This window comes from Rhinichthys klamathensis, unplaced genomic scaffold (assembly GCF_029890125.1).
Source record: "Rhinichthys klamathensis goyatoka isolate OS25496 unplaced genomic scaffold, OSU_Roscu_1.1 h1tg000210l_1, whole genome shotgun sequence".
Lineage (NCBI taxonomy): Eukaryota > Metazoa > Chordata > Actinopteri > Cypriniformes > Leuciscidae > Rhinichthys > Rhinichthys klamathensis.
The window spans coordinates 3,498,617-3,524,125 of NW_026606735.1; the positions used below are offsets into that span (position 1 = coordinate 3,498,617).

At 37.2% G+C, this 25,509-nt stretch overlaps 1 protein-coding gene across 3 annotated transcripts in view; it reads left to right on the forward strand.

Annotated features, from left to right (window-relative positions):
* Positions 1 to 1,663: 1,663 nt before the first annotated feature.
* Positions 1,664 to 25,509, forward strand: part of kremen1 (kringle containing transmembrane protein 1) — a 62,913-nt gene continuing 39,067 nt past the window's right edge. Inside the window, exon 1 of one of the 3 annotated variants that reach the window (XM_056263929.1) lies at positions 1,664 to 1,983. In XM_056263929.1, coding sequence (XP_056119904.1) covers positions 1,908 to 1,983 — 76 coding nt within the window. In that variant the 5' untranslated portion in view covers positions 1,664 to 1,907. The remainder of the gene's footprint in view (positions 1,984 to 25,509) is intronic. The other 2 variants (XM_056263930.1, XM_056263927.1) reach the window with 2 other exon arrangements.

Sequence of the window (25,509 nt, forward strand, 5' to 3'; positions counted from 1 at the left end):
CTTACAAACATCAGACAAAGGCTGAAGACACTGACACATCTAACAACCCGGAATACACCTGAGGAACTTGTTAGGACTCGACCATCTAATTGTGATGTAGTCACATGCTCTTTTATGTGCAGTGTATTGACTAGGTTGATGTAATGGTCCTAATAGTATAAGTAATTGCTGGTGCAGAAGACAAATCTAATTATGTTGGTTTGGTGTTTTTTGGGTTTTGGGTTTTCGTAAGTTTACTGAAACAAGCCTTACATTTCATGTGTAGACAAATTAAGACATTTCCAAGCCAGCTCTGTATTACAGTGTGCCTAACATCCTGTGGATGATTCACTCCGTTATGGTCACTTTCATACCCAACCGAATCATTTCAAACTTTAAAAAAAGGCAGCAGGGAGCGGGTGTTATTTTTACCGAGCCGTTTGGGGTTTTGGGTGAGTTCGTTTTAATTTCAGCGGTGGATGAAGTCACTGAAGAAGCCTTTTATGGCTGCTGTCCCCTTCATGCCCTGCACTGGTAATGGATCCTCCATTCATGTGTTCTCCCACTAGAGAGAGACATTCTGCACAAATGATGCTGCTTGTTTTATTGGCTGGAATGTATGACATTGAAATGAGGTTTATGTTCCAGTGAGCAGTGTAATTTTTTTTTACCACAGAAGGCTGACAGGCTTTAAATTTACATTTAAGTTATATTCCTCATGTTTATGTAAACACTGTAAAAAAAAAAAAAAAAAAAGTTGCTGCCTTAAAATTTTAAGTACACTCAACTTGGATTTTTAAACCAATTCAACTTAAAATCAACAAGTTGAATCTTGTATGACATAAAAAAGTTGAAAATTGCTTAACTTATTTTGATGAGTTAAAGCAACATAAAAACATATTGTCATATTGATCATATAATTGTTTACAGTATACATAGTGCAAATATTAACTCAACATGCATTCACTGTAAAAAAATATATGATCAACATATTATGTCAACATATGTTTTTCCATTACTTTAACTCATCAAAATAAGTTAAGCAATTATACAAGACTCAACTAATTTTTTTAAGTCAGTTTAATTTGATTGTAGCTTAAAAATGTAAGGCAGCAACTTTTTTTATAGAGTTGTAAAAAAACTTGTGAACCAAATGAAAGCTTACAAATCCTAAGCCTATTTAATTTCTTATAGTTGTTTAATTGTTCATTCATTTAATTTTTGTTATGGAAACATCTATCTATATATCTATCTATCTATCTATCTATCTATCTATCTATCTATCTATCTATCTATCTATCTATCTATCTATCTATCTATCTATCTATCTATCTATCTATCTATCTATCTATCTATCTATCTATCTATCTATCTATCTATCTATCTATCTGTCTGTCTGTCTGTCTGTCTGTCTGTCTATCTGTCTGTCTGTCTGTCTGTCTGTCTGTCTATCTGTCTGTCTGTCTGTCTATCTGTCTGTCTGTCTGTCTGAGAATGTCACATACTGTAGCCTATTGGAATCATCACCGATTTAAAAGTCTTCATGGATTCTTTTCTTCTCTCTGTGTTGTCCGTCTCGCTCACAGCTATTGGATTTCTAGCCATCCCACAGCGCGCAACAGGTATATGCCCCCATGCATGGGGCAGGTTGAATCTATTGCCCCGATTTCCTGTCACATGATTTGAAATAGGATCCCTACTTTTTCTGCTATCTGTCTTGTGTGTGTGTGTCTGTGTGTGTCTGGGGGCAGCGCTGATCTGCCTAAAAGTTCATACGCTCTTAACGCGGACGCGCAGCGAGATTCTGTGACATTCAGCTTCTCACTGCTTCAGCTCCACTGACCTGACTGGACTCTTCACACTTCACCTGCGAGAAGAGAGGGAGAGAGAAGGTGTTCAGATCTCTTATAGCCTACTACAGAAGTGCGATGGATTCGTGGAGAATCGCAGCTTTGCTCCTTGCTGCCTGCCTCAGCGCGTCAACTTCAGACCAGTTCGATACGGGTTAGTCCTCAACTCTTATGACTTGTAACTTCGTGCATTGGGGTGGTTGTAGGTCTTTTATGAGATGTTTCGTACAGTCGTGCACTGCGTTGAGCCCGCATTGTCCCGACTCCAGTCTCGAGATGAGCATCGGCGTGCAGCGCGTTCTGTCAATGTTCTTGCCTCGTCTTGCCTCTGGTTCAGCTGCATGAACCACAATCCATTCAGCTAAATCATCGCTAAAACAAGTTCGCTGTTTTGCATTTTGATGATTCTTCAATTAGAGACACTTTTGACACTTTTTAAGTCTTTAAAAATTTAACTATGTTTCATGCTGTGCGATAAAGTTATTGCATATCTTGGTATAAAGAACCATCAAGTGATGGACAGATGGTGAGAGTAGTTAATATTGTGTGCAATGGTAATGACCGTGATGCAATGACTTTTTAAAAAAAAAATGTTGCGAAAAAAATTGACGTGTGTGTGTATTATATGCAATATATTATATGCAATATATTTTAATATATTTCATGTTTTATTTTATTATTATTTTTAATTAAGTTAAATGTTAACACTTTTTTCATAATTCTTTATAAATAGAGAAATCGTGGCAAATTTACCTTTCAACACTAAAAAGGATAATGTATACTGTATGATAAATATTTTTTCTTTGCAATCTTAGTGGATACAAGAGCTCCCCTAATTTATGAATCACAACATGCCTTACATATATTTCCCACTTGGATATGTTTGCATGCTTTAAAGTATTTTTCAGGACAGATATAAAATCATGGTAACTAAAACACGTCCAGTATTGAACATCAATGGCAGATAAGTAAATCTGTCAATAAGAGTAGCATAGAGTTTTTTTTGTAATCCCAAGTGCAGTTTAATTAGACAATGATGACACAAGAGATCCCTTACAGATATTTACAATGCTAATAGCTTCCGCCAAAATGCCATAGTTACTGTGGTTATCGTTAGTAAAATAAAACTGTGGTAACTTGTGGTAATCAGTCACCATTCTGTTGTCACATAATATATTGGAAGCTTCTTACTTTCTTTGAATGAGATCCCATATTAGGACAGTAACAACAGTCACTGTTGAAACTGGTATTGTGGTGGAAACTGTTTTTTCTCTCAAACAACTTAATCTACTTGTTCTTAATGAGCAGATCATGTTCTTTTCATATGACATTTAGTAGTTGAAAGCTCAAAAACATTATTTTCATTTAGAAACCACAAAAATGGTACGTCCCATATTTCAAGTAGGTGACCTTGAGACATTTAATTGTATCATAAATCCATCTTCAGCATCAGACAACCATCAATGAATTGTCTCTATGCAAAACCCAAAAGAAATGGTAATTCATAAATGTTTAGCAATGACTACACAAAGCAAGCATCTCGCACCCCAGATAAACAGCAAAGAAAGTGTGACGTCTTCCAGGGTGGAAGTGACGTCAGCAACCAGTCGACCAATCAAAGTTAATGTGTGCGACAAGACACAAAAATTTTTTTAGGGAAATCTTGTTTCCTAGGTGTCATTATCAAACAGGTTATTATTTGAAAGAATCACTTTCTTTTTTATTGTTATAAATTTGTTAATTGACTGCCAAGTTAATTGACTGTGTTGTGTTAGCAAGCCCAAGGTATATCCAACTTTTTCTCCAAAAAGTGAAAAAAAATTACCAAAATGAACTTTGAATGTAGTAGCATAGATGGAACTTAGTTTAAAGACATTTTGCTTATCTAGATTTCAGGTAGTTAAAACTTCCACTAATTGAAGAATCAATAAATCTGACTACACTAAAATGCAAAAGACGGAGTGTTCTAGGTTGTCGCATTGCTTCGCTAACATCGTAAGCTGTAATTTGTGTTGTGTTTCAAGTCTCAGAACCAAATCCCCTACGCTCTCTTTTAATTTTTTTTTTTTTTTTAATTATAGCCTTTGATTCAAATGACAGGTTAGGCTATCTGAGCAATGGGTAAGCACATGCCCTCTTTACCTAGCAATGTATTTAAAGCTGCCTTCCAGAACCTATTCATGATAATTACCTGATTTATTCCTCTTTAAAAGTTTTTCTACCATTTTGTGACTAATTTTGACAGGTTTATGGCTAATTAGTGCTGTAATAATTAATAAGGCATGCAGTAACATTTCCATCCACCCAGAGGTTTGAATGTGTTGCAGTAAAAATCATTTATTGAAATGACTTGATGGCTCATTGTAATCCTTGTTTCCATATAAAATATAATGAAAATCATTCAACAACAACAGTGAGACAGAGCAACGATTTGTACACTTTGCCCCCAATTTGTGAATATGATTATTTGCAGCTAGCAAGACTTATTGCATGAATTAATTAGTGCATGCATTTGCTTTATTGAAGTGGAGAGACAAGAGTGAAGAGACATTTTGTTGCGCATTTCTATGTGTGATTGGATGTATAGATTTATACTTGTGAATGATGAAAGACTTTGCATTTTAAATTATGTTAGACATTTGAAAGAAAGAGTATGGCATCTGCGTTTTTTCATTAAAGGTGCTGTAAGCAATTTATAAGAAACTGTTGTTGTTTGGAATCAACTCGATTCCAGAACACATGCAATGCAAGACTAAATGTCTCTTTATCATAGCTGAAGTGAAGCAAAATAATGCTTCGCGAAAAATAAAGTGAAGATGATGAACGACAAGAAAGAACAAAAAATGAACATGCTGTATGCAAGAGTATATACAAGCAAGAGTCGGTTGTAAGTCGCCAGCATCACATCAGCTCCAGATAGACAATGACACTCGAAACTGTCCTGTTACTATAGCTAACATTACAACAACAGCATATCTTGGTTCTGGTTTCAACGAGAGATTGCGATTCTAAACAAAATAACACTTACTAGAGGTTATGACAAAATGTTAATTTCTGCGGTTTATTATTATTATTTTTAAATATTCTAAATGAAAAAAAATGAAAACACGGTTTGAATGAATGATTCAATGACTCCCTCATAAATACTTCTTGTTTCATTACTGGATGAATTAGCGTTTTTGAACAAATCTCTTGAATGAATGATTCAATAAGAATTACATTTTTTAACCTGGTGGTGTAACAATGTAATCGACACAATCGTTATTTTACTTTCAAAAGGCGATTTGTTCTAATTTGATCGGTACCGTAGACCAGTGTTTCCCAACCCAGTTCCTGGACCCACACCAACACTACACATTTTCCAACTCTTCCTAATCGATCACACCTGAATCAACTCATCAGCTCGTTAGTAGAGACTCCAAGACCAGAAATATATGGGTCAGAAAAGGGAGACATCCAAAATGTGCACTGTTGGTGTGCCTCAAGGAGCAGGGTTGGGAAACACTGCCGTAGACAGTGTTTATGAACTATAAACTTTTATCCCACTACTTCTGTGATAATATGAATATTTGTTACATTACTGTGAAACATGTTTGGTTGAAAAGACTGTTGGTGAATTTGTTTTATACCTATACATGACAACTGCTTTCTCTGGATCCAGGGCAGCGCAAACGCAGATTTGAAATGAGATCGCGTGGGTGTTTGAAATGAGATTGCAATCTTTTAATGATTAATCGGGCAGCTCTAAATAACTCAATAAATAAATAAACTTAATAAATCCTAAAGCTCTTGCTTGATCATAACCCTTATTTTTCCAGTGATATTCCTCTGAGCTTTTCTCTTTTGTAATGTCTCTCAGCCATCTCTCTTCCTACAGTCTTTCTTGCTCACTCTCTCTCCTCCCCCATCATGAGTGGACACGCCCCCTACTGCTGATTGGCTACTAACACAAGTGTGGTGTGGTGCTGCAAAATTTTGATCCAATTTCAAAAGCGTTTCTCAGAAATCGCTTACTGCACCTTTAACATTGGGAAATGCATTATTGTTGTCCTCAGAAAACAATTTATTTTGCCTTATTGCATGAATTAAAAGCTTCTGCTCCTTTGCTTTTAAACAGATCTAAGAGATATGAGGCCTTGACCAGGCCAGAGACCAAGTCTGTATTTCCTCAGACAAATATGTATTAAAGGTGCAATAGGTGATTCTCCACAGAAACATTTTTTGTTATGCTGGTTTAAAGTCTCCACATATCCTGATAGCAATCACTATGTTAAGCTGTCTAAATGTATTTTTATAAATATATATCATCTGTGAAAGGCGTAGGACCACAAAATTCGGTCTGAATGAAATGATAGCATGTGTTCCCAGTCAGTCAATTGTTCACACATACGTCATATGTCATCAGCGAGTTCACGTATACGCTGTGCAGACAAAGCGAGAATGGCAGGCAAACAGTTGTTTATGTTTGTTATTGTAGTAGCTACTGTTACTCACTGTAATACTATAAAGTTGTGAATGGTGAATGACACATTATGTAATCCAATAACGTTGTCTCTGGACCTCTCGCTTCTGGTCTGTGCACGTTCATGTGTTTTGGAGGAGGCTTGGCTTTGGACGGTGATTTGCAGGGATCTTATGCTTTCAATGCTAGCAGGCTAAAGTTAGCATTTCCCAGATCACCTATTGCACCTTTAAATGAATAGGGACTTTGAGAAGAAGCATCTGCATCTGTGTCCAGACAGGCACTCATGTAAAGTGGATTTGGGTTGAGTTAAAAGATGTTGTTGACTGGAATGTACTAAGTGATTCCCAGACAGCGCTGGGACACATTTATGATGTCATTCACATCTCTGTTGAAGATTTTATTTTAGATAAAAAATGACAGATGCATTTTCCCCACATATTTTTGCTGTTAAATGTGAACTTGGTGATACTTGTTTGCTGTGTTTTTCTATTCAAAGCAAAATGTGCTGATTGTGAAAATAAGTGGAATGGTTATGGCTGAAGGGCAAACCGAAGACTTCAAAGCATCAACAATTTAGCTTGAGTTATTAAATCCATGTCATGCCTTGTCTGTCGTGATTGTTTCGTCTTTCATCTCGTTTCAAAAGTCGACGCATGCACCATGGCTTATTGGTCCTGACCAATCGTGAGAAATTAACATGTTATCTGAAATGAGAGCTCTGCTCAGAATCAGCACCGTTTAAAGTTATTTTTGTTCTTGAGTGTGTGTGTGTGTGATCAACTGAATCAGCATTTCATCTACAGACACTTAGTTAACTCTTTGACTAGATTTCATCTAATCTTGCAAACGTAGCCGAAAAGATTGGGAGTTCCAGAACGCAACCTCAGATTTTTCTTCAGTTTGCCTGTTGTGTCGAGCAAAGATCCAACATCAAAATACTGGTTTATATTTCATCCAAACTGTCATCTGTAAAGCCTGGGCACACCAAGCCGATGCCGACAAACTAGCGCTGATGAAAGCCGACTGTGTTGTCGCCTCGCGTCGGGTTAAAAAGCTGCACTTGAACCCACCGAGAGAACTACTGCCGAGTGCCGACTTTCAGCTAGAATGCGCGTTCTGCGCCTGGGTGTAAATGAGACAACTGTCTATTTCTGCAGATATATTCGTCTATATTCGTCATTCAAAAAGGGAATTACGCTGCAGGTAACACTCAGGTAAAGCCTAGTTCACACTACATGATTTTATAACGTCGGGCTGAACTGTGCGGTTCACACTACATGACTTGCTCTCTGTGAAATCAGGAGTGTTCAAGTTGTTGAGCTAGTTCACACCCCATGACACAACGTGATTGATCCGCAACAGGAGGTAACGGACTACACGAGCTGACAACAACTCTGTCACCCAACGATTCTATCTTGTCTACAAACCACGTTTTGTCGCAAAAAATCATGCGATAAAACGAACCGGAAATGACGCGAAACAGCTCGCGCGCCAAATCCCAGCGAAGAAGACGAAGAAGAACACAACACGCGAACATGCCTTGCTCTGATTGGCTGTAGCTCATTACATCACGTGAGGTTGAGTCGTGCGACAGCTCTGGATATCTAGCATGCTAGATATTTTTCTGGGCTCGGCGGCGTGTCTGCGAGGTGTCTGCGAGCGTCTTTGATGTGTTGTTAGCTCTTTCATACTAACAGATTGGCGAGCGTTCATCGCCCGCTAATCCCCCGCGATTTGCACGCGGTAACACCCTGACCTGTCGGCGAGCTCAACGATTTGCAAATCGGGCTTAAAATCATGTAGTGTGAACTAGGCTTAAGATGACGTAACATATGAACAGCCTTCTATCTGTAGAGTTTTGACTTCTTTGCTCGCTGTTTTGCTATTATTCTCGTGCATTGACTCTTTCACTAAGCTGAACAGCCAATCAGAGTTCCCTCTTTCACCGACGGCCCGACGCCGATTCAACATGTCGAATCGGCCGAAACAAAGCCGACGAGGGCCAATATCAGCCGACGGCACGGAACCGTGCGGACAGTGGCGTAGGTTTGATTTTGAAATTGGTGGGGACGGGGACATCAATATATAAATATATTTTAAGTTGATCGATGATTGCTAGGGATATATCAGTGTCACTGGATATTGGTCCCTAGTGTCCCTACTAAATTCTACGCCCCTGCGTGCGGAACACACCGAGGAAACTTAGTCGGCCGACGCACAAAAACTGCTCGACGGTCGGTTTGGTGTGTTCCAGGCTTTACAGGAAATCACAAACAGTCATCTACATCTGTCAGTCAGTTAAAGCGTGATAAACCCTCAAGATGCTGTTAAAGATGCTGAAAGTGTTAAAGGAGGATTTGTTGCCATATTGCATTAGCGTCTGCTTAACAGATTCATCGGTTCTGGAATCATCTTTCTCCCCTGCTGTTCGGCTGCTTGCCATTGCTGACTACCTCTCTCCTCTATCTTTATATTCCCTCCATCTTTGTCTTTCTCTCTTGTTCTACTCCTCTTTTTCTTGCCAGGGCTGTTTGGAGTGCAGCGCCTGCGCTTTGTCTTGTGTCTTCACTCAGAGTCACTCTGACAGTGAAGTATGGTTTGGGAGGGAAACAGTAGCCAGGTGGTCGGAAATGTGGGCAGGGGAAGAACTTTTGTGCTTTTTCTCTGTCCCTTCAACCACTTCCTTTTTTTTTCTTTTTCTTTTTATGTGTACTTGTTTAGAAAGCACTGCTGCATTGACCCACTGGAGTTCATGACTATTATTTAAAGACTGTAAATGGATGGTTTATTTTTGAGGGATTACAGTTTTTCTTTTTTCTTTTTGTTTTTGCTTTTGTTTGTTCTTGTTCATCCACATCAAATGCTGCCAATGCTGTCATTTTGAAGCCTTGACTAGTTTTTCCAGTGAGACTTGCTTGTCATGACATGCTTACATTAATGCATACAGTATGTGTGTATGTTTGTGTGAAAGCATTTCAAATTGTGTCTTGTCGAGTACACCAGAAGTTCATACAATATTCTGTTCTTTTTTCTTTTCTTTTTTTTGGTTGTACCAACTTTGTGTCATACTGTGAAATCAATTTTCTTAATACATATTTTTGTCTTGTTTTCTAAATATTGTTAAAACAAGATACTTGAGAAGCAAAATTTCATATATTTTGAATTAAGTTTTTTTTTGTCTTACCTCATTGGCATTTTTCATTGTTTTAAGCATAAAGCATTGCCATTTTCCCTTGTTTTTAAGCATAGATTTATGCTCAAAATAAGAAAAACTATTTGCCAACGCACTACGACAAATAAACTTAAATTATATATTTTTAGTTTTTCTTATAATTTTTCTTAAAATAAAATAAAATAAAGTTTATTTGTCTTACAACATTAGGAATTGTTATTGTTTTTAAGCATAAAGCATTAGCATTTTTTATTGTTTTAAGTATAAAGTTTATTTGTATTAAAGTTTTTTTTTTTTTTGCCAGTGGACTAAGACAAATAAACTTAAATTATATTTTTTGTTTTGCTTACTTTGCATAACATAGAATACAATGAGAAAAAAATAATAAAATAAAATAAATAAAAAATACATAAAAAAATAAAATACTAAAATTGAATCATCTCGTGCAGTCTTGGTTCTCAAAAGTAAATGTATCTTTTAGAATATTTTTCACTGTAAAACATGGCAAAAAAAGGAGCGATAACACCAAACAAATGAGACATTTAATTAAAGAACAACCCTATGAGTGTAGTGTGGATATATCATTGCTCAGATAAGATGAGAAATATTTGAGATCTTTGACTGTTGCTTGCTGGCTTTGGAAAGAGTGCAGTTTGAAACATCCAGGAGAGAAATCTCAAAAGTTGGAGAACATTACAGTAGGAGGACCTATAGAGATTTGTTTTTCCTAGTGGCTGGTGTTCCACTAGAAGGCAGATTTGTGCAGATTTCTGATGTATAAAGTAAATACAGGGACCCTCATAATGCCGAACCACTGGACCGTGTGCCCAATCCCATATCTTTCTGTATCTGTGGTGCAGAGGTGGTTAGCTGAGAGTGCTTCTTCTAATTTAGCAACAGAAATACCCACATCAGAGGCTGTCGTTTCAGAGGGCACTGGCATTCCTTTGCTCCCATACATTTCCCAGAAATCCTTCCACCCATTTCCTGCCAGCATATCCTCACATTTACACACAACAGGCTGTAATTACCCACCCAGCTGATCCGATCCAGAACCAACCACCGAGAAACATGGAACACAAAGATGCCTCTGTATCCAAGAGTGACACAGTATACAGGCCGCGTTGCTCTTCTGGACAGAGACACAGCCTGTGGTCGGTTCTGTCAATCCCTGTTTCTGACTCTGTTTCTACGGGAAACTAAGCAGAAAATAAGCAGGCAACACGTCGTGTGTTAATGACAATACCTGAACGCCAAGTTCGGCTGGGATGAAAGGTGCCTAAAGAGGCTAAATGAACTCAAACACTTCTCACCCAGTTCTACCAAGACATATACATATTATCCGAGCAGTTTGGGGTCAATACGATTTTTTTTTTTTTTATTTTTTTTTTTAAGAAATTAATATTAGAACAATGAAAAGAATGGTTTTTGACAAAAATATGAAGCAGCACGACTGTTTTCAACACCGATAATAATAAGAAATGATTATTGAACACCAAATCAGAGATTAGAATGATTTCTGAAGGAACGTGCGACACTGAAGACTGGATTCTGTGAACATTTTTGTGTGGTAAATCACTAAATTGTTTAATTCAGTTGATTCACTGAAACATTTGATTGATCCGTTTGATTCAGAAATGATTCAGAGTCTTTTCTGTCCATTTTATTAGAGACGAGGTTAATACTGAACCACAACCCTTAAGCTAATGATATGTGGGAGTATACAAGAGGTTTATGATGGTCATCTATGTCTGTCTCTCTTTTGTTTGATGTTACACCATGGGTCAAAGGTCAAGCCTTAGTTGACCTAGGGATAGTTAGAAGCTCATGTTCTGTACCTAATGCCTGCTCTAGCCTGTTCAAACCATTCACCTCCTAGCTAATGTGGCATCTGCAAATCATTCCTTTTAAAGGCTGTTAAAAATTGTTTTATCTTAGGCTATGATTTAATCTTCATGTTGTCTGTAGACAATAAACACAAGCCTACTGAATGTGTTTTTAATTAATGCTTTCTCTAGTTGGTGATGACTTCGGTACCACCCATTTAGTTAGTTTAACATTTGCATTTAGGGCAAAGGGCAAAACTCGTCTCGACTCAACATTGTTATTTATTTATTTATTTTTATTGTACTATGTACAGCATATTTTGTGTTTTGCTAAAGCTATATCCGACACTGTTATTTTCTCAGAAGTATGCAAAGGTCAGTGAGAGGGGAGAGAGACAGACAGCGGGAGAGAGATTGAGATCTGCTTAACCACCATCCCGGTATCCAACATGCTGAGATATGTCAGATGCCTAGTTCAGAAAAATATCCATATTTATAAACATGAATTTGGAATGTGCTTGTATAAAGTTGGCGAGAGAGAGAATACCTCAGCCGCCTCCCATGCTGCCTTTTTCTGTCTGAGGCCATTTATTTTGGCTCAGGATGTAACAGCCCATGCCATCCGCTCACGACTTCCTGTTGACCTCTGATTGGGGTTCTGTGGAGCCGGTACAGGTCAAAAGGTCAACTATATCTGTCTACTGTCAAGTAGGGATGAGTCAGGATGATCGACTAGTCGTCAGTCAGTTAGTATTTTTGAGCTGTAGTACTTTAAAGGGGACCTATTATGCAAAATGTACTTTTACATGGTGTTTGAACATAAATGTGTGTCGGCAGTGTTTGTACACAACCACCCTATAATGGTAAAAATCCACCCACTCCTCTTTTTTAATCCCCATGGATCATAAGCAGTGTCTCAGAACACGCCATTTGCATATTCTAGCCATGTGATGTCACAAATGCTTAGAAATGCCCATGACTGCTGACAGACTCCGCCCTATTAGCATAGACCCCGCCCTCAGTAAACTGTACACAGTTCACCATGTTAATCTCCTCGCCAGAGCATTTAACAGCAGCATTTAAATAAGAAATTTGTTCTTATTAAAGGGTTAGTTCACCCAAAAATGAAAATTCTGTCAGTAATTACTCCCTCATACCCTCGTGTCGCTCCAAACCTGTAAGACCTTCGTTCATCTTCGGAACACAAATGAAGATATTTTTGATGAAATCTGAGAGCTTTCTGTCCCTCCATTGACAGCAACGTCATTGCAACTTTCAAGGCCCAGAGAGGTAGTAAAAACATCGTTAAAATAGTCCATGTGACTACAGTGGTTCAACCTTAATATTATAAAGCGACGAGAATACTTTTTGTGCGCAAAACCCCCCCAAAATAACGACTTTATTCAACAATCTCTTCTCTTCCATGTCATTCTCAAGCGATTCTGGGTTCTACGTCAGAACGTCGGCTCACTATTGGCCAGCATCACACACGACCAGCGTCGGCCAATAGTGAGCCGACGTTCTGACGTAGAACCCAGAAGCGCTGCACTGCTTACTTGCTCTGTGCTGGCTTTAAAACGCATGCAGATAATAAACTGTCATGATGATGAAGAACTGCAATGTCACAAACTTAATCATGAGTAAAATCTGTTCGGCGAAATCTTTCGCTCTCGCGCAAAATTCCACATTGTGTGGATTCCTATTGAAATGACTGTATTTGACCTATGAAAATTTGCTGAACAACTTAAAGGTGCTCGAAGCGATGTCACGCGTTTTTTAGGCCAAAACATTTTTTGTCACATACAGCAAACATCTCCTCACTATCCGCTGGCTGCCTGTCCCCTGAACACACTGTAAAGAAACGCGATCTCTGTAGACAGCCCAGGCTCCACAAACAGCAACAAAAACAAACTGGGCTAACCCGCTCCACGAAACATGACAAACACTTCCAGCCAATCACAGACAAGAAGGACTTGGGGGCGGGGTTTGGGGGGTTAGTGCGCGGATGAGGAGGAGGGAGGGTCTAGCTAGCCTCCGTTTTGTTTGACAATACTTTAAACGTCAACAAGAAGTGACGTCACCCGACATCGCTTAGAGAACCTTTAACATAAATGTTATTGCACCATTAGAGAGGGTTTTAGCATGCTAACAATCCAATAGTTACTGTTAGCATGCCAAAACACAGCACAAAAACACTGTCAGACTCAGCGCGTTAAAAAACCATTTCTGAGTGTCTAAATTTCATTTCTTTTTCATTTGTAACCAATGAATTGTTCATCTATAGACAGACACACAGACAATGTTTTTGGTTGATGTTATGCTTCTCGCTATTTGTTTTTGTTTTGTTTTTTGGTCCCACCATGTGACTAATCGTACTGGAGGCACAGGGAAATGATATCATGGCACAATTAATCCCCAAAATAATCAGGATTATGATTTAGAGAGGTAAATAAAAAAGAGAAGATAGGTCCTCAAGGGACTGTACATTTGCCGTTGATGATTTTACATTATGGTACATTTAGAAACATGGAACGTATGTTTCCGATTCCAGCTGTGATTGTTTTTCTGTGAGACAGACGTGTCATGTTCCTGTGTAAATTTGAAAGGCGTACACTTGTTTAATCCATACTATCACTCGTCACCTGTCCAGGATCCAGCTGTCAGGGTGTGATTGCTCAGTGCCCGCAGTGCGATAAAACCGAGTGGAAAAGTGAGTAACTCCTGTCCTCCTTTGAATGAGCTGATAAATCCTGACAGGAATGATAGCTGTGTGAAGAGTGGCAGTGAGGGAGAAAGAGAAAGAGACTAAGCGACACCTCGGTTAGGTTTGTCATATCAGCCCTGTCTAATTCAAAGGAGCAGTGGAAGACAGCGGAACATTAAGCTGTCAGGCAGTTGTGCCCGTGTCAGGAAGTGTCTGTGGATGTGTGCCTCACAAAGCGTATATATAGTATCACTCACTATATAGTTATTTTTAGTGGAAATTCAATGATATAATTATTAAATCACTGAGAAATGCTGGTATAACTATGAATTTAATACGTATATAAACCATTTTTTTCACTGATTAATATAATTAATTGTCATTTAATACTTACAAATTTGTAGGGATATAATAATAAAACATCATTTAATAAACCATTTTTCATTGATATTATCACCTTTATTTATTTATATAGTGCTTTATGCAGTACAGATATATTAAATATTTATTATGTAAATTGAAAATGGTTTACGCATGAACTATTTAATTATTAACCATTTTTCCCTGATTATAATAATTAAATATAATTTTAATATATAATATCAATCAATGAAAAATTGTTTAAATATTAAATATTGAATTATTAACCATGTCTCTCAGTGATATAATAAATTAAATATCATATAATATATAAACCATTTTTCATTGATTTTATATATTAAATTATATTTAATCATTAACCATTTTTCAGTGACAATTACTATAGTTATTAAATGTTATATAATATATAATCATTTTTGTGATATCAAAATTGAATGTTTAATATATAAACAAATTTTCATTGCTATATAATATATATATATATATATATATATATATATATTTATATAAATGAAAAGAATGGTTTCTGTAATGAATTATATTTAATTGTAATATCAATTAAAATGTTTATTCATTAAATCATTAAAAACATTTTTTAAATCATATTTCTGTTGCTACCATTTTATAAAAGTCTGATTCAGTGATTTTTAAGTGGGTTTTACAGCTCTTACCCATGGTAAACTCACTGTAACACACTGCCTCTTGTGCTTTATTGCTTTAATATGCCATCAAACCACCTGTGGATTGTTTTGAAACATATTTATAATCACAGAAATGCTATAAAGCTTGTAGCCACACTTTCTTTCCGTGCCATCCCTGTAACCGACACTAATAGAAGCTGAAGCTACCAAACATGTATCACATCTTTAGGATGTAAAAGCTTTGAAAATTCAGGATCTGCCACATAAGAGGAGCGTTTCCCTTCATTACATCTAGCCTAGCTCTCTCTACCTCCTTATGCTTTCACTGTCCTCCCTTTTACACGCTTCTCTGTGGTTTTGATCTGACAAATGTTACGCTTGTGCAAAAGCTTCATGAGCTTCTTTTCACTCTGACATTTGCAAATGCCTGCAGACAGAGCTTGTCATATTCAATTGGATTTTTCTCACACGCTTCCTCTCTCTCAAATTCAAATTCAAAATTGCTTTATTGGCTATAACTATAAATAATACAATATTGCCAAAGCTTGGAATAGATAGAATAATAATAAAAACATAATCCAAGAAAATATTACAACATAACTTAAATTTAAATAAACAGTGTAACAAATTAGAACATGTGTGAATTCTCTCTCTCTCTCTCTAAATCTTTAATTTCTCATAAACTAACAGTGTAAAAGTCTTGTGTGCACTCAACAATGAATTCATATCACAGAAGCAAACAATTGGTTTATAATCGAAGCTGAAGCAGAGTCCATTTGCATAGGGGGTGCCTGGACAGCGCTCTAGGAAAAATGCAAAAACGCATATGAAATTTGTTTAAGATAATGACTGTTTTCCAATATACCATTGGTTTGTTTGGGCTAAATTAAAATGCAGTATCTAACATTGTTGCAGTGCTTCACAAAAAAAAAGAAGCTAAAACAAGCAATAGTGCCACCAGCATGCAAACATATCTGTCTGGACGCTCAAGGCCATGAGTGCATTTATCTACATTGCTGATTCAAGCAAATCCTCGTTCTGAAAGTAACAGCGTTTTTTTTTTTTTTGTAATGGGTTGTTCCAGTACACTCTATGGGAGAATGAGATTAGAAGGTTCTTTGAAAGTCTCCGAGAGACTTTTTATCTTTGTCTGGCCATGTAATGGAGCCGAGAACCTTTAAAATGCGCCAGTACTGCAGTTTATTCACTAGGGCTTCTTAAATGGCGGTAAAGTCAGCAGATGTTCGGCAAACACACCGAGGAGATGCTACCAATTGTACTTTGTAGAAACTGCCCATTATCTGAAGGAAGTCATCTAACGTTCCCACATCTCTGAAGACCAAATCTGAACCTTTTCAAACAAGCAAACATGTACTTATGTGGTGTTTTGTACAGCTATGATTTCAAAAGCCATGACCAATATCATAATAGTAGGATATTGAATTGCCACGGAGAGGGATGTGACCTGTCCTGTGAACTCCCTCACTTTTATGCGAACATTGACTTTGGTTCTCCGCCACCGGCCAGAGAGCTCTAAAGGAAGAAGAACAAGGCAGAAAATAAAACCGTCGGGCCGTCCTTCCCCGAATACACTTGCTCGAGAGCCCAAAAAGACTTTTGTGGCAAAGAAAGCAAATTGTCACCTTCCCTTTTCTTTTCGCGGGAAACTGTCACATGGAACAACAGGAAGACTATTGTGGAGGGTCAGATACTTGTGGTGGGGATGAAATAACTTTGTGTTAACTTGGGATTTAAACTATTTTATTCCTCTCTGAAACTTTAAACTGTGTTTCATTAAGTCAGAGTCATTTAACTTGATGGTTCATCTAAAAATAATAATTCTGTCATCATTTACTCACCCAAAGTTGTATGACTTTCCTTCTTCTGTGAAACAGACAAGAAAAACTAAAACAAATGTTCATACAATGAAAATGAATGAGGTCCACTGTTGTTTTGGACCCCATTGACTTTCATTATATTTTCCAAGACAATTCAATACTCAAATTGACTAATTGACAAATCATCTTCTTTTGTGTTCCACAGAAGAAAGGAAATCCTACAGGTTTGGAATGACGTAAATAAATGATGTTTGGGTGAACCTTCCCTTTAAGGCTTCAGTTTGTGGCCTTTTCAATGACTTATTTGAACTCTGTCAATCTTGGTTTCTTTTACTGGTTTTTCTGTTAGTTTTTGAAATCAACGGGGTTCAATGGCTGGCTATCTTATCTCAATGCTGGTGTAGACTCTTTTCTGTGTATTAATAGGGATGAATGAGGCCTATTCAGTAGCGGACCCATAGAGTGCTTCCTCAGGTCCAATTTGTGCAGGTCACTCTTAGTGCCATGTAACTGGATCTCCAAGTTCTCAATGGATCCATGAAACTGATCCCGTTCTCATGGAGGACAACAGGGATGCCCTGGACTTTCTTTCTCACGCCTCTCTCTCGCTATTCCATCTGTTTCTCTGCTCTTTTGTTTTTTTCTCCAGTATCTTTGAGCAGTTGAACTGAAGCGGGTTTTACTGTCAGGCGGTTGGAGAAAGCAAGGAGATGTTGATGATTGTCTGTCTTGTGTTGCTACTTTTGTTTGGTTTCAGATTATGAAAGGCACATTTCATATGGTGTTTCTTTAGCGAGGGATTGTCGAGGAAGCCGACCTGATATGAGGTAGCAGAAGGATACCAATATCAGTATCCAACAAAAAAGAAAGGAGAGGAAAAATGTTAAAGTGATGTGAACAATGGTGACTTGTCTGCTAGGATTTCAAAAGTTGAATAAGTGTTTTATAACAGGGTTCCCAAACATTTTCAACTGCTAAATCTATATGACAAATGATTTACGTTTAAAGGGTTAGTTCTCCCAGAAATGAAAATTCTGTCATCATTTACTCACCCTCATGCCATTCCAAACCCACAAGACTTTTGTTCATCTTTGCAACACAAATAAAAATATTTGTAATGAAATCTGAGAGATTTCTGTCTACGCATACCATTTGACGCTTAAAGACATTTTTTAAAACTAATCTGAATTGATCGGTTTAGTCCAAATGTTCAGAAGAAACACAGTAGCTTTATATGATGAACAGATTGAATGTAGGCTTTTATTCACATATAAATATTGATCAGTGAATGTAAACATTAAACTTGAATTAAACTTCTACTGGTTTGGAACGACATGAGGGTGAGTAATTAATGACATCATTTTTTGGGTGAAATAAACCTTTAGTTTAGTTAAACCTATTATTTGATGTTTGTTAACCTTTCAAAATGTAATTCTTTTTTCAAAATTTCTACATTTACAGATAACAGTGTGTAATTATTATTATTTTATAAACTTACCATTATACATGCTTTTTACATGTTTTTTAATTTTAATGTAAATGTTTCTTTAATTTAATTTAATTTAATTTAATTTAATTTAATTTAATTTAATTTAATTTAATTTAATTTATACCATTATCTTGGAAACCTGGGAATCCATGTTTTGGAGCCGCTTAAAATATTATTTTAAAAAGCATCTTTACATACATTTGTTTCATAGATAAAAATAACAAAAACATTACTAAATGGGCATTTAAATACTCAATAAGATCTAGTGTTGTAGGGATGATGTATTTTTGTTGACCAAAACCCGGAAATGAGTTAGCACTTCCTAAAGTCATTGGGTTTTTTAATCGTTTTTTGGTTAAATGCTTGAAATAAGGTCTGTGGTGAACAAGAGCTCAAAATATGTTCACCCTCTTGTGGGGTTTTTTAAACTCGGGGACATTAAACGTCATCAGCCGAACAGGTAAGCTCATCGACTTGCTAGTCCGTTTTCACAACCTCGTGTTTATAATCGCGCTCTTGCAAACTATTATAACTCGAACTTTCAGGGAAAATATTTTTAATCAAAGACTAAAAGAATCGTCGGAAGCTTCGTGATGGTGACGTTGAACTCATGCAACCGTGATGTAATTTGTTTATAGCCTATGTTTAGCTTTTGTCTTCTGCCGCTTGTATTAACTCTTCAAAGGACCTTATTTTCTACAATAATCCAAAAACCAATGGAAAAAGTAACCAGGGCGATGCTAACTTCCTGGTTGGCTTACAAAAATACGTCATCCCTCCACCACTATATTACCAGTTTGCTTTGCCCAATTCTTGTTTTGTTTGTTTGTTGAGCATCACTATTACTATAGTTACTTATTGCAATTTGTGGATGAAAAATCCCTCCTACTCACACTTAAGGAGGGACCTGAGCCATGCATACAAACCAGAACATCATAGACATTTGCGGGTTGAACTCTTTTGACTTGAGCCCTTAAGTAAATCTGTTGCAATCACCCTGAACAACCAAGAAAACCACTCAAACACTCAGAACCCTATAGCAACCTCATAGCAACACCCTAACAACCTTGTGGAAAGCTTTGCATAGGCAAGTACCACTCATATTTTCTTTAGAGCATGTACAAATGTAGTTTTGTTTATAATTTATTGTTTTAACCCGTAACTTTTTAGATAAAAGCATCTGCTTAGTAGATATAACCTCATAATTGCTCTCAAAACAGCTCTTAGAGGCAAGCTCGCTCTTTACAGCTTGCATGAAACATTGGCTACAGATGGTGGATGTTTGTGCAACACGCATGCATGCGCTGATTCTCTCCTGGGGGAAAAGGCGAAAAGGCGTGAGATTATTGAGTTTTTTGGGCAATGTCTGTACCTGCCGTGTGTGTGGCAACCACTCATCTTCCTTTTAATGAAGTGAACAGGTCCCACACTACATTCAGTGTAATTAGTTTTAATGAAAACACATGGCTCGGAGCGATTTTCAGACATTTTGGAATATTAAAATGGAATGAAATGAAATTAAGTATTTCCCCCAAAACCTCCTCGTCCCATGTTTAATTGGTGCTTCAGTGGAGCAGTTAAAATACTATATAGGTTTGGCATTCATGTTTGGTTCACTGCAGGTAGCGCTATCAAGGAAGAAATTCATTTAAATGTATATTATTTTGTATTTTATTTGTTTAATCCTTCTAATGTTCTAAGGTTTTTTGTCTCCACCTTTTGTTTTCATATTACATAATTATGTTCAGAAACACATTGAAAATGTTGCTTTAAAAGGATACTCCACTTTTTTTGGAAATAGGCTCATTTTACAACTCCCCCAGAGTTAAACTGTTTAGTTTTACCGTTTTTGAATCCATTCAGCCGATCTCCGGTTCTGGCGGTACCACTTTTAGCATAGCTTAGCATACATCATTGAAGTGGACAAGACCATTAGCATTTCTAAAAAAAAAAAATGACCAAAGAGTTTCGATATTTTTCCTATTTAAAACTTGACTCTTCTGTAGTTACATCGTGCACTAAGACCGACGGAAAATGTAAAGTTGCGATTTTCTAGGCTGATATGGCTAGGCTCTATACTCTCATTCCTGCGTAATAATCAAGAAACTTCACTGCTGTACCATGAGAGCAGCAGGCGTAATGATATGACGCAGCGCCTGAAAATAGGCTACCTTCCGTCAACACAACGGAACTATTTTCAGGCACAGCGTCATATCATTACGCCTGCTGCACTCATGGTACGGCAGTAAAGTTTCTTGATTATTACGCAGGAATGAGAGTATAGTTCCTAGCCATATCAGCCTAGAAAATCGCAACTTTACATTTTCCGTCGGTCTTAGTGCACGATGTAACTACAGAAGAGTCAAGTTTTAAATAGGAAAAATATCGAAACTCTTTGGTCATTTTTTTTTTTTGAAATGCTAAAAAAATGTCCACTTGTCCACTTCAATGATGTATGCTAAAAGTGGTACCGCCAGAACCGGAGATCGGCTGAATGGATTCAAAAACGGTAAAACTCAACAGTTTAACTCTGGGGGAGTTGTAAAATGAGCCTATTTCCAAAAAAAGTGGAGTATCCCTTTAACAACAGTGCCTAAAAACCTCATTCTCAGATGCCGTCATCATGTACAAATCTCTTTTATGTTTAAAAACTCTTTGTAGATGTTAATTATGTCTAATTAGCTAAATTGAAGAATGGAATCCTGGACAGAGTTTGAAAAAAATCTTTATTCGTTAATAACAGAGACTAATAGTACTAATTAAAGTTGGGTTGGGACGGTCAACTAGTTGTTATCTAGATTTTTACATCTTTGCGTGTTTTAAAGTGGATGAATTTGGGGATGCAGCTTCTCAGAGGATGTGTTAGCATGTGTGCTTCAGTAACTGTGGAACTGTCAGCATTCCTATGTTTAGTTGTGGCTCAAGTTAAAGGGTTAGTTCACCCAAAAATGAAAATTCTGTCAGTAATTACTCACCCTCATGTTGTTCCAACCCCGTAAGACGTTCGTTCATCTTCGGAACACAAATTAAGATATTTTTGATTAAATCTGAGAGCTGGATCACTCCTCCATAGGCTTCTTAAGGGATCGAAACTGACCGGCCCAAAAGTTATGAAAGACATCGTTAAAATAGTCCGAATGACTACAGTGGCTCAATTTTAAGTTTATCCAGCGACGAGAATACTTTTTGTGCGCAAAAAACAAACAAAAATAACGACTTTATTCAACTAATCATTTCCTTCTCTGTGGGCCGTGATATTTCACGTAGTGAAACTACGCAAAGCTTCTAGGTTGTACGTCATGCATCACACACATGACCAGCGTCGGCCAATAGTGAGCCTGCGTGTGACGTGCAACCCAGAAGCTTTGCGCAATATCACTACGTGAAATATCACGGAAATATCAAGGAAATTATTAGTGAAATTATCAATCTTGATAAACTTAAGATTGAGCCACTGTAGTCACTCGGACTATTTTAACGATGTCTTTCATAACTTTTGGGCCGGTCAGTTTCGATCCCTTAAGAAGCCTATGGAGGAGTGATCCAGCTCTCAGATTTAATCAAAAATATCTTAATTTGTGTTCCGAAGATGAACGAAAGTCTTACGGGGTTGGAACAACATGAGGGTGAGTAATTACTGACAGAATTTTCATTTTTGGGTGAACAATCCCTTTAAAACTAGACCTTTGCATTCTGTTCCTTTGAGAATGATTCAAGAAAGTGTCTTTTGTGAACACTTCCTGTCTGACATCCCACCAACTATAGCCAATTTTAAAAATATTTCATTTTTGTACATTCCTAATAATCATACTCTAACAAGTGTACCATGGTATTACAATGTGTGTTTTGTTTCTTACATGGTACAATTGTAATGCAATGCTTTTTGTTTTTAGGGGAGTTTTATCATATTCTTTGCAGTACCTTGGAGTGGCATGTTAATACCATGGTAAAATCTGATAATCATTCAGCGCAATAGTTTGTATCAAAGTTAAGGGATAAATACCATTACTGTACCATGGTTCTTCCACAGTATTTTTGTAAGAGTATATGTGTATTAGAGGTTCAGAAAGATTGACAGATGTGGCCTGCTGCTTGTAATTCTTGAGACTTGACTCAAGCTCAATTCTCTTGGGCAACAGTGCAGATCCTTGAGAAGGAATGATACGTCTGTTTATATACCCTTGATTGATTTAACTATTGATTATATATACATGTTCCTCCCAAAGGAGAGAACTCCATTGGTTGCCAAAAACAGTCATGGAAACGCTTAAATCAGTGCTGTTCTATAGTATTTCTGTTCTGAATTGGGGTTGTTTGGCCTAAAGTAACATGAGACAGAAACTGTGCTGTGGTGTGGCCTGTAATCACTGTTTCTCAGTATCAGAGGGTCTACCGTTGCACACACATGCCCTTCAATGCACCCGACACATGTCTGCCTGCCCAAAACCACATATAATTAACATTCTTGCAATACCAATAAACCTGAGCGAAAACAGGGCGATCCGAAACAGGTGTGAGTTTGTGTGTGCACGTGTAATAATATGCAACACAGATCTTTGAGGTGTTACAGGCAAGTGGATCCAAACTTTGATCCAACTTTACTCTGTTCTGGCCAAACCCAAAGCTTGACCAAAAGTCAACTTGGATTTCTATAATTCAACTGAAACTCCCATCAGAGAAGAGATGTGGTAACATAATCATTTCTCATTTCTCCAACCAATTCTGATTTGACAAAAACTGTCTTGATTTGAATTACACATAAAACCATGATCCTGTTACCCAGTTATCCATAGAAACATCTGGCAGGTTTTAAAGGATAACACGGTGAGGGAACATTGGCTGATAACCCTAATATTTATTAAATCATAGAACAGAATCTTTAGCTGACAGCACTGATTATTGATCGCTCCGTTGTTTTCTCTCTTGCTAACAGCTTAAACATATGCTTCACCCCAATGTAAATCACACTCTAAATGTTTTAAGGGCCATCTGGGTGTTGTAATATTGTGCAGAAGGGCAGAGTAGGAGAATGTAGCCTGTGCTTCACTCTTAAAGGGGTCATATCATGAAAAATCCCATTTTTTTCTTTGAACTTTTGAAATATATGATGTCAATATACTATGTAAACATACTGTAAATTTAAGTAATTGCTCTAATTACCAACCCAGGCTCGTTGGGAAAAAGGTCCCAGTGATGACACACATGCTTCTTGCTAGCTTCACGACACTTTCAAAATGAAATGTCCAGCTTTTATGACGTTGGTTGTTGTTTACCACATCAGAAAATTCATACATATTGAGCTGGTTAAGTGATGCAAATGTCAAAAAGTATTAGTTTACAAATCATGCATTATGGTAAAAGTGTTTTTAGGTTCATAACATAGCATTGTGCAAGGAACACAAAATAAATCTTTATTAAGTGATGATCTCCCTAATTTGTGTGAAAAGGAACAAAATTTGTTGGTGTTTACTGCCACTAGTGTTTCAGCTGGAAACTGCATTGAATTGGATTTGTAGGTATATGTTTTTGGAGTTTTGCTAAAATGTAGAGCCACGTTTTCTAATGAACCTGTGTTGTTAATTTCATTTCATTATTTTATTTCCTTTAATTTCCTTGAATTTGAAAATACAAAACTACCCAGTGCAAACTATATTGGATCTGACAGAAAACCTGTTGGATCTGAGAAGTCTCCTAACAACCAAACTGTGGAGAATAAACAATGATATGCAATGCTAGCACATGTTTGTAGCGTTTACAGGTGTGTGATTATTAGCAGAGAGGACTGTGGCTGTGTCCGGAATCACCCCCTATACCCTTAAATAGGGCACTATTTGAGGGGACAGACATTTTGTAGTGGTGTCCGAAACCAGAGTGGACGTTATCGAGTGCACTCATTCAATCCCACAATGGACCGCAATAATGAGCGTACATCCAATGTACACTCAACGGCTAGAGAATACCCATAATCCACTGTGAGAGTCGCGCGTAAAATTAATTCCCGGATCTGACCAGAAGATGGCGCCTGCAGCTGAAAATCCATCCATCCATTTTCCAAACCGCTGGTCCAATGTGGGTACAGCGTAATATCACACAGGTATAAATTCCTTTTTATTTTAATTGATTATTAAATTGTTTAATTGAGGTTTACAAAGTTTCTATGACAGAGTTCAAGATACATATTTTCATCTTACTACTGGAGTTGCCAGTTTGCTAAGTTACAAATAATTATTAAAGCTACACTGTGTGATTTTTACCCCCATCTAGCGGTGAAAAGGTATATGACCAGCCAGTGAATATTAGTTTCTGTTCCTCTCAATTCCGATTTCGTTTTAACTCCCACGGTGGCCAATGTAGTCCAAGATTAACATGGCTTCCAGTTTCGACCTCGTCCATGAGTGTACCTTCAAGTGATGAGGTTATTTTAGAAAACTATTATAATTTACAGTAATTTAATTTGTCAGGTAACATATAGGTTATGACATCTATGTAAAATGAATAATAGTTTTATGTTTTCGTTATTTTTTTACCATTTCATTGCTAACATCAGTTATCAGGTTCCCAGACGAATGCAAGCTAATCTTAGTAAAGTATCTTTTATCAGTGCTATCGTTATTCTGTATGTTGTACGACATCACTAGCGTAAGGCAAAGTTTATATTGTAGGCTATATTATACTTTCAAAAAGGCTTTCAGGTTTTTATATATCAGTCTCAAGCAATCCCCCTCTTGACATTCGACACGGTGCCATCGAGTGTTAAAACGCGAAAGGCGAAGCTTGAATTAACGGGTATGTCCCTCTTTGGCTAATGTACTTTCAAGATGGAGGGGCAACATGGCGACCGACATTAGAAACCCTTACCGTATGGCATATTATACACTCACGAGAATACTTTATTACTTGAACGAAGTAAATATACATTAATGAGCACATATATTTTTGAAAGAACTAAGTGTTTTTAGCTAAGAATAAACTAAAAAAGTTACACAGTGTAGCTTTAAACAGCAAGCACAAAAATATGCAAATGTATCACTCGTTCTCATTCACTCCCTCGAGTGAACTATATTAGTGGAGTAATGTAGGGAATAGTGAATGAGGGTATAACGGGCGATTTCGGACACAGCCCGAGAGTCTTAAACGGGTTTCATTCGTAAATAAATCCGTGTT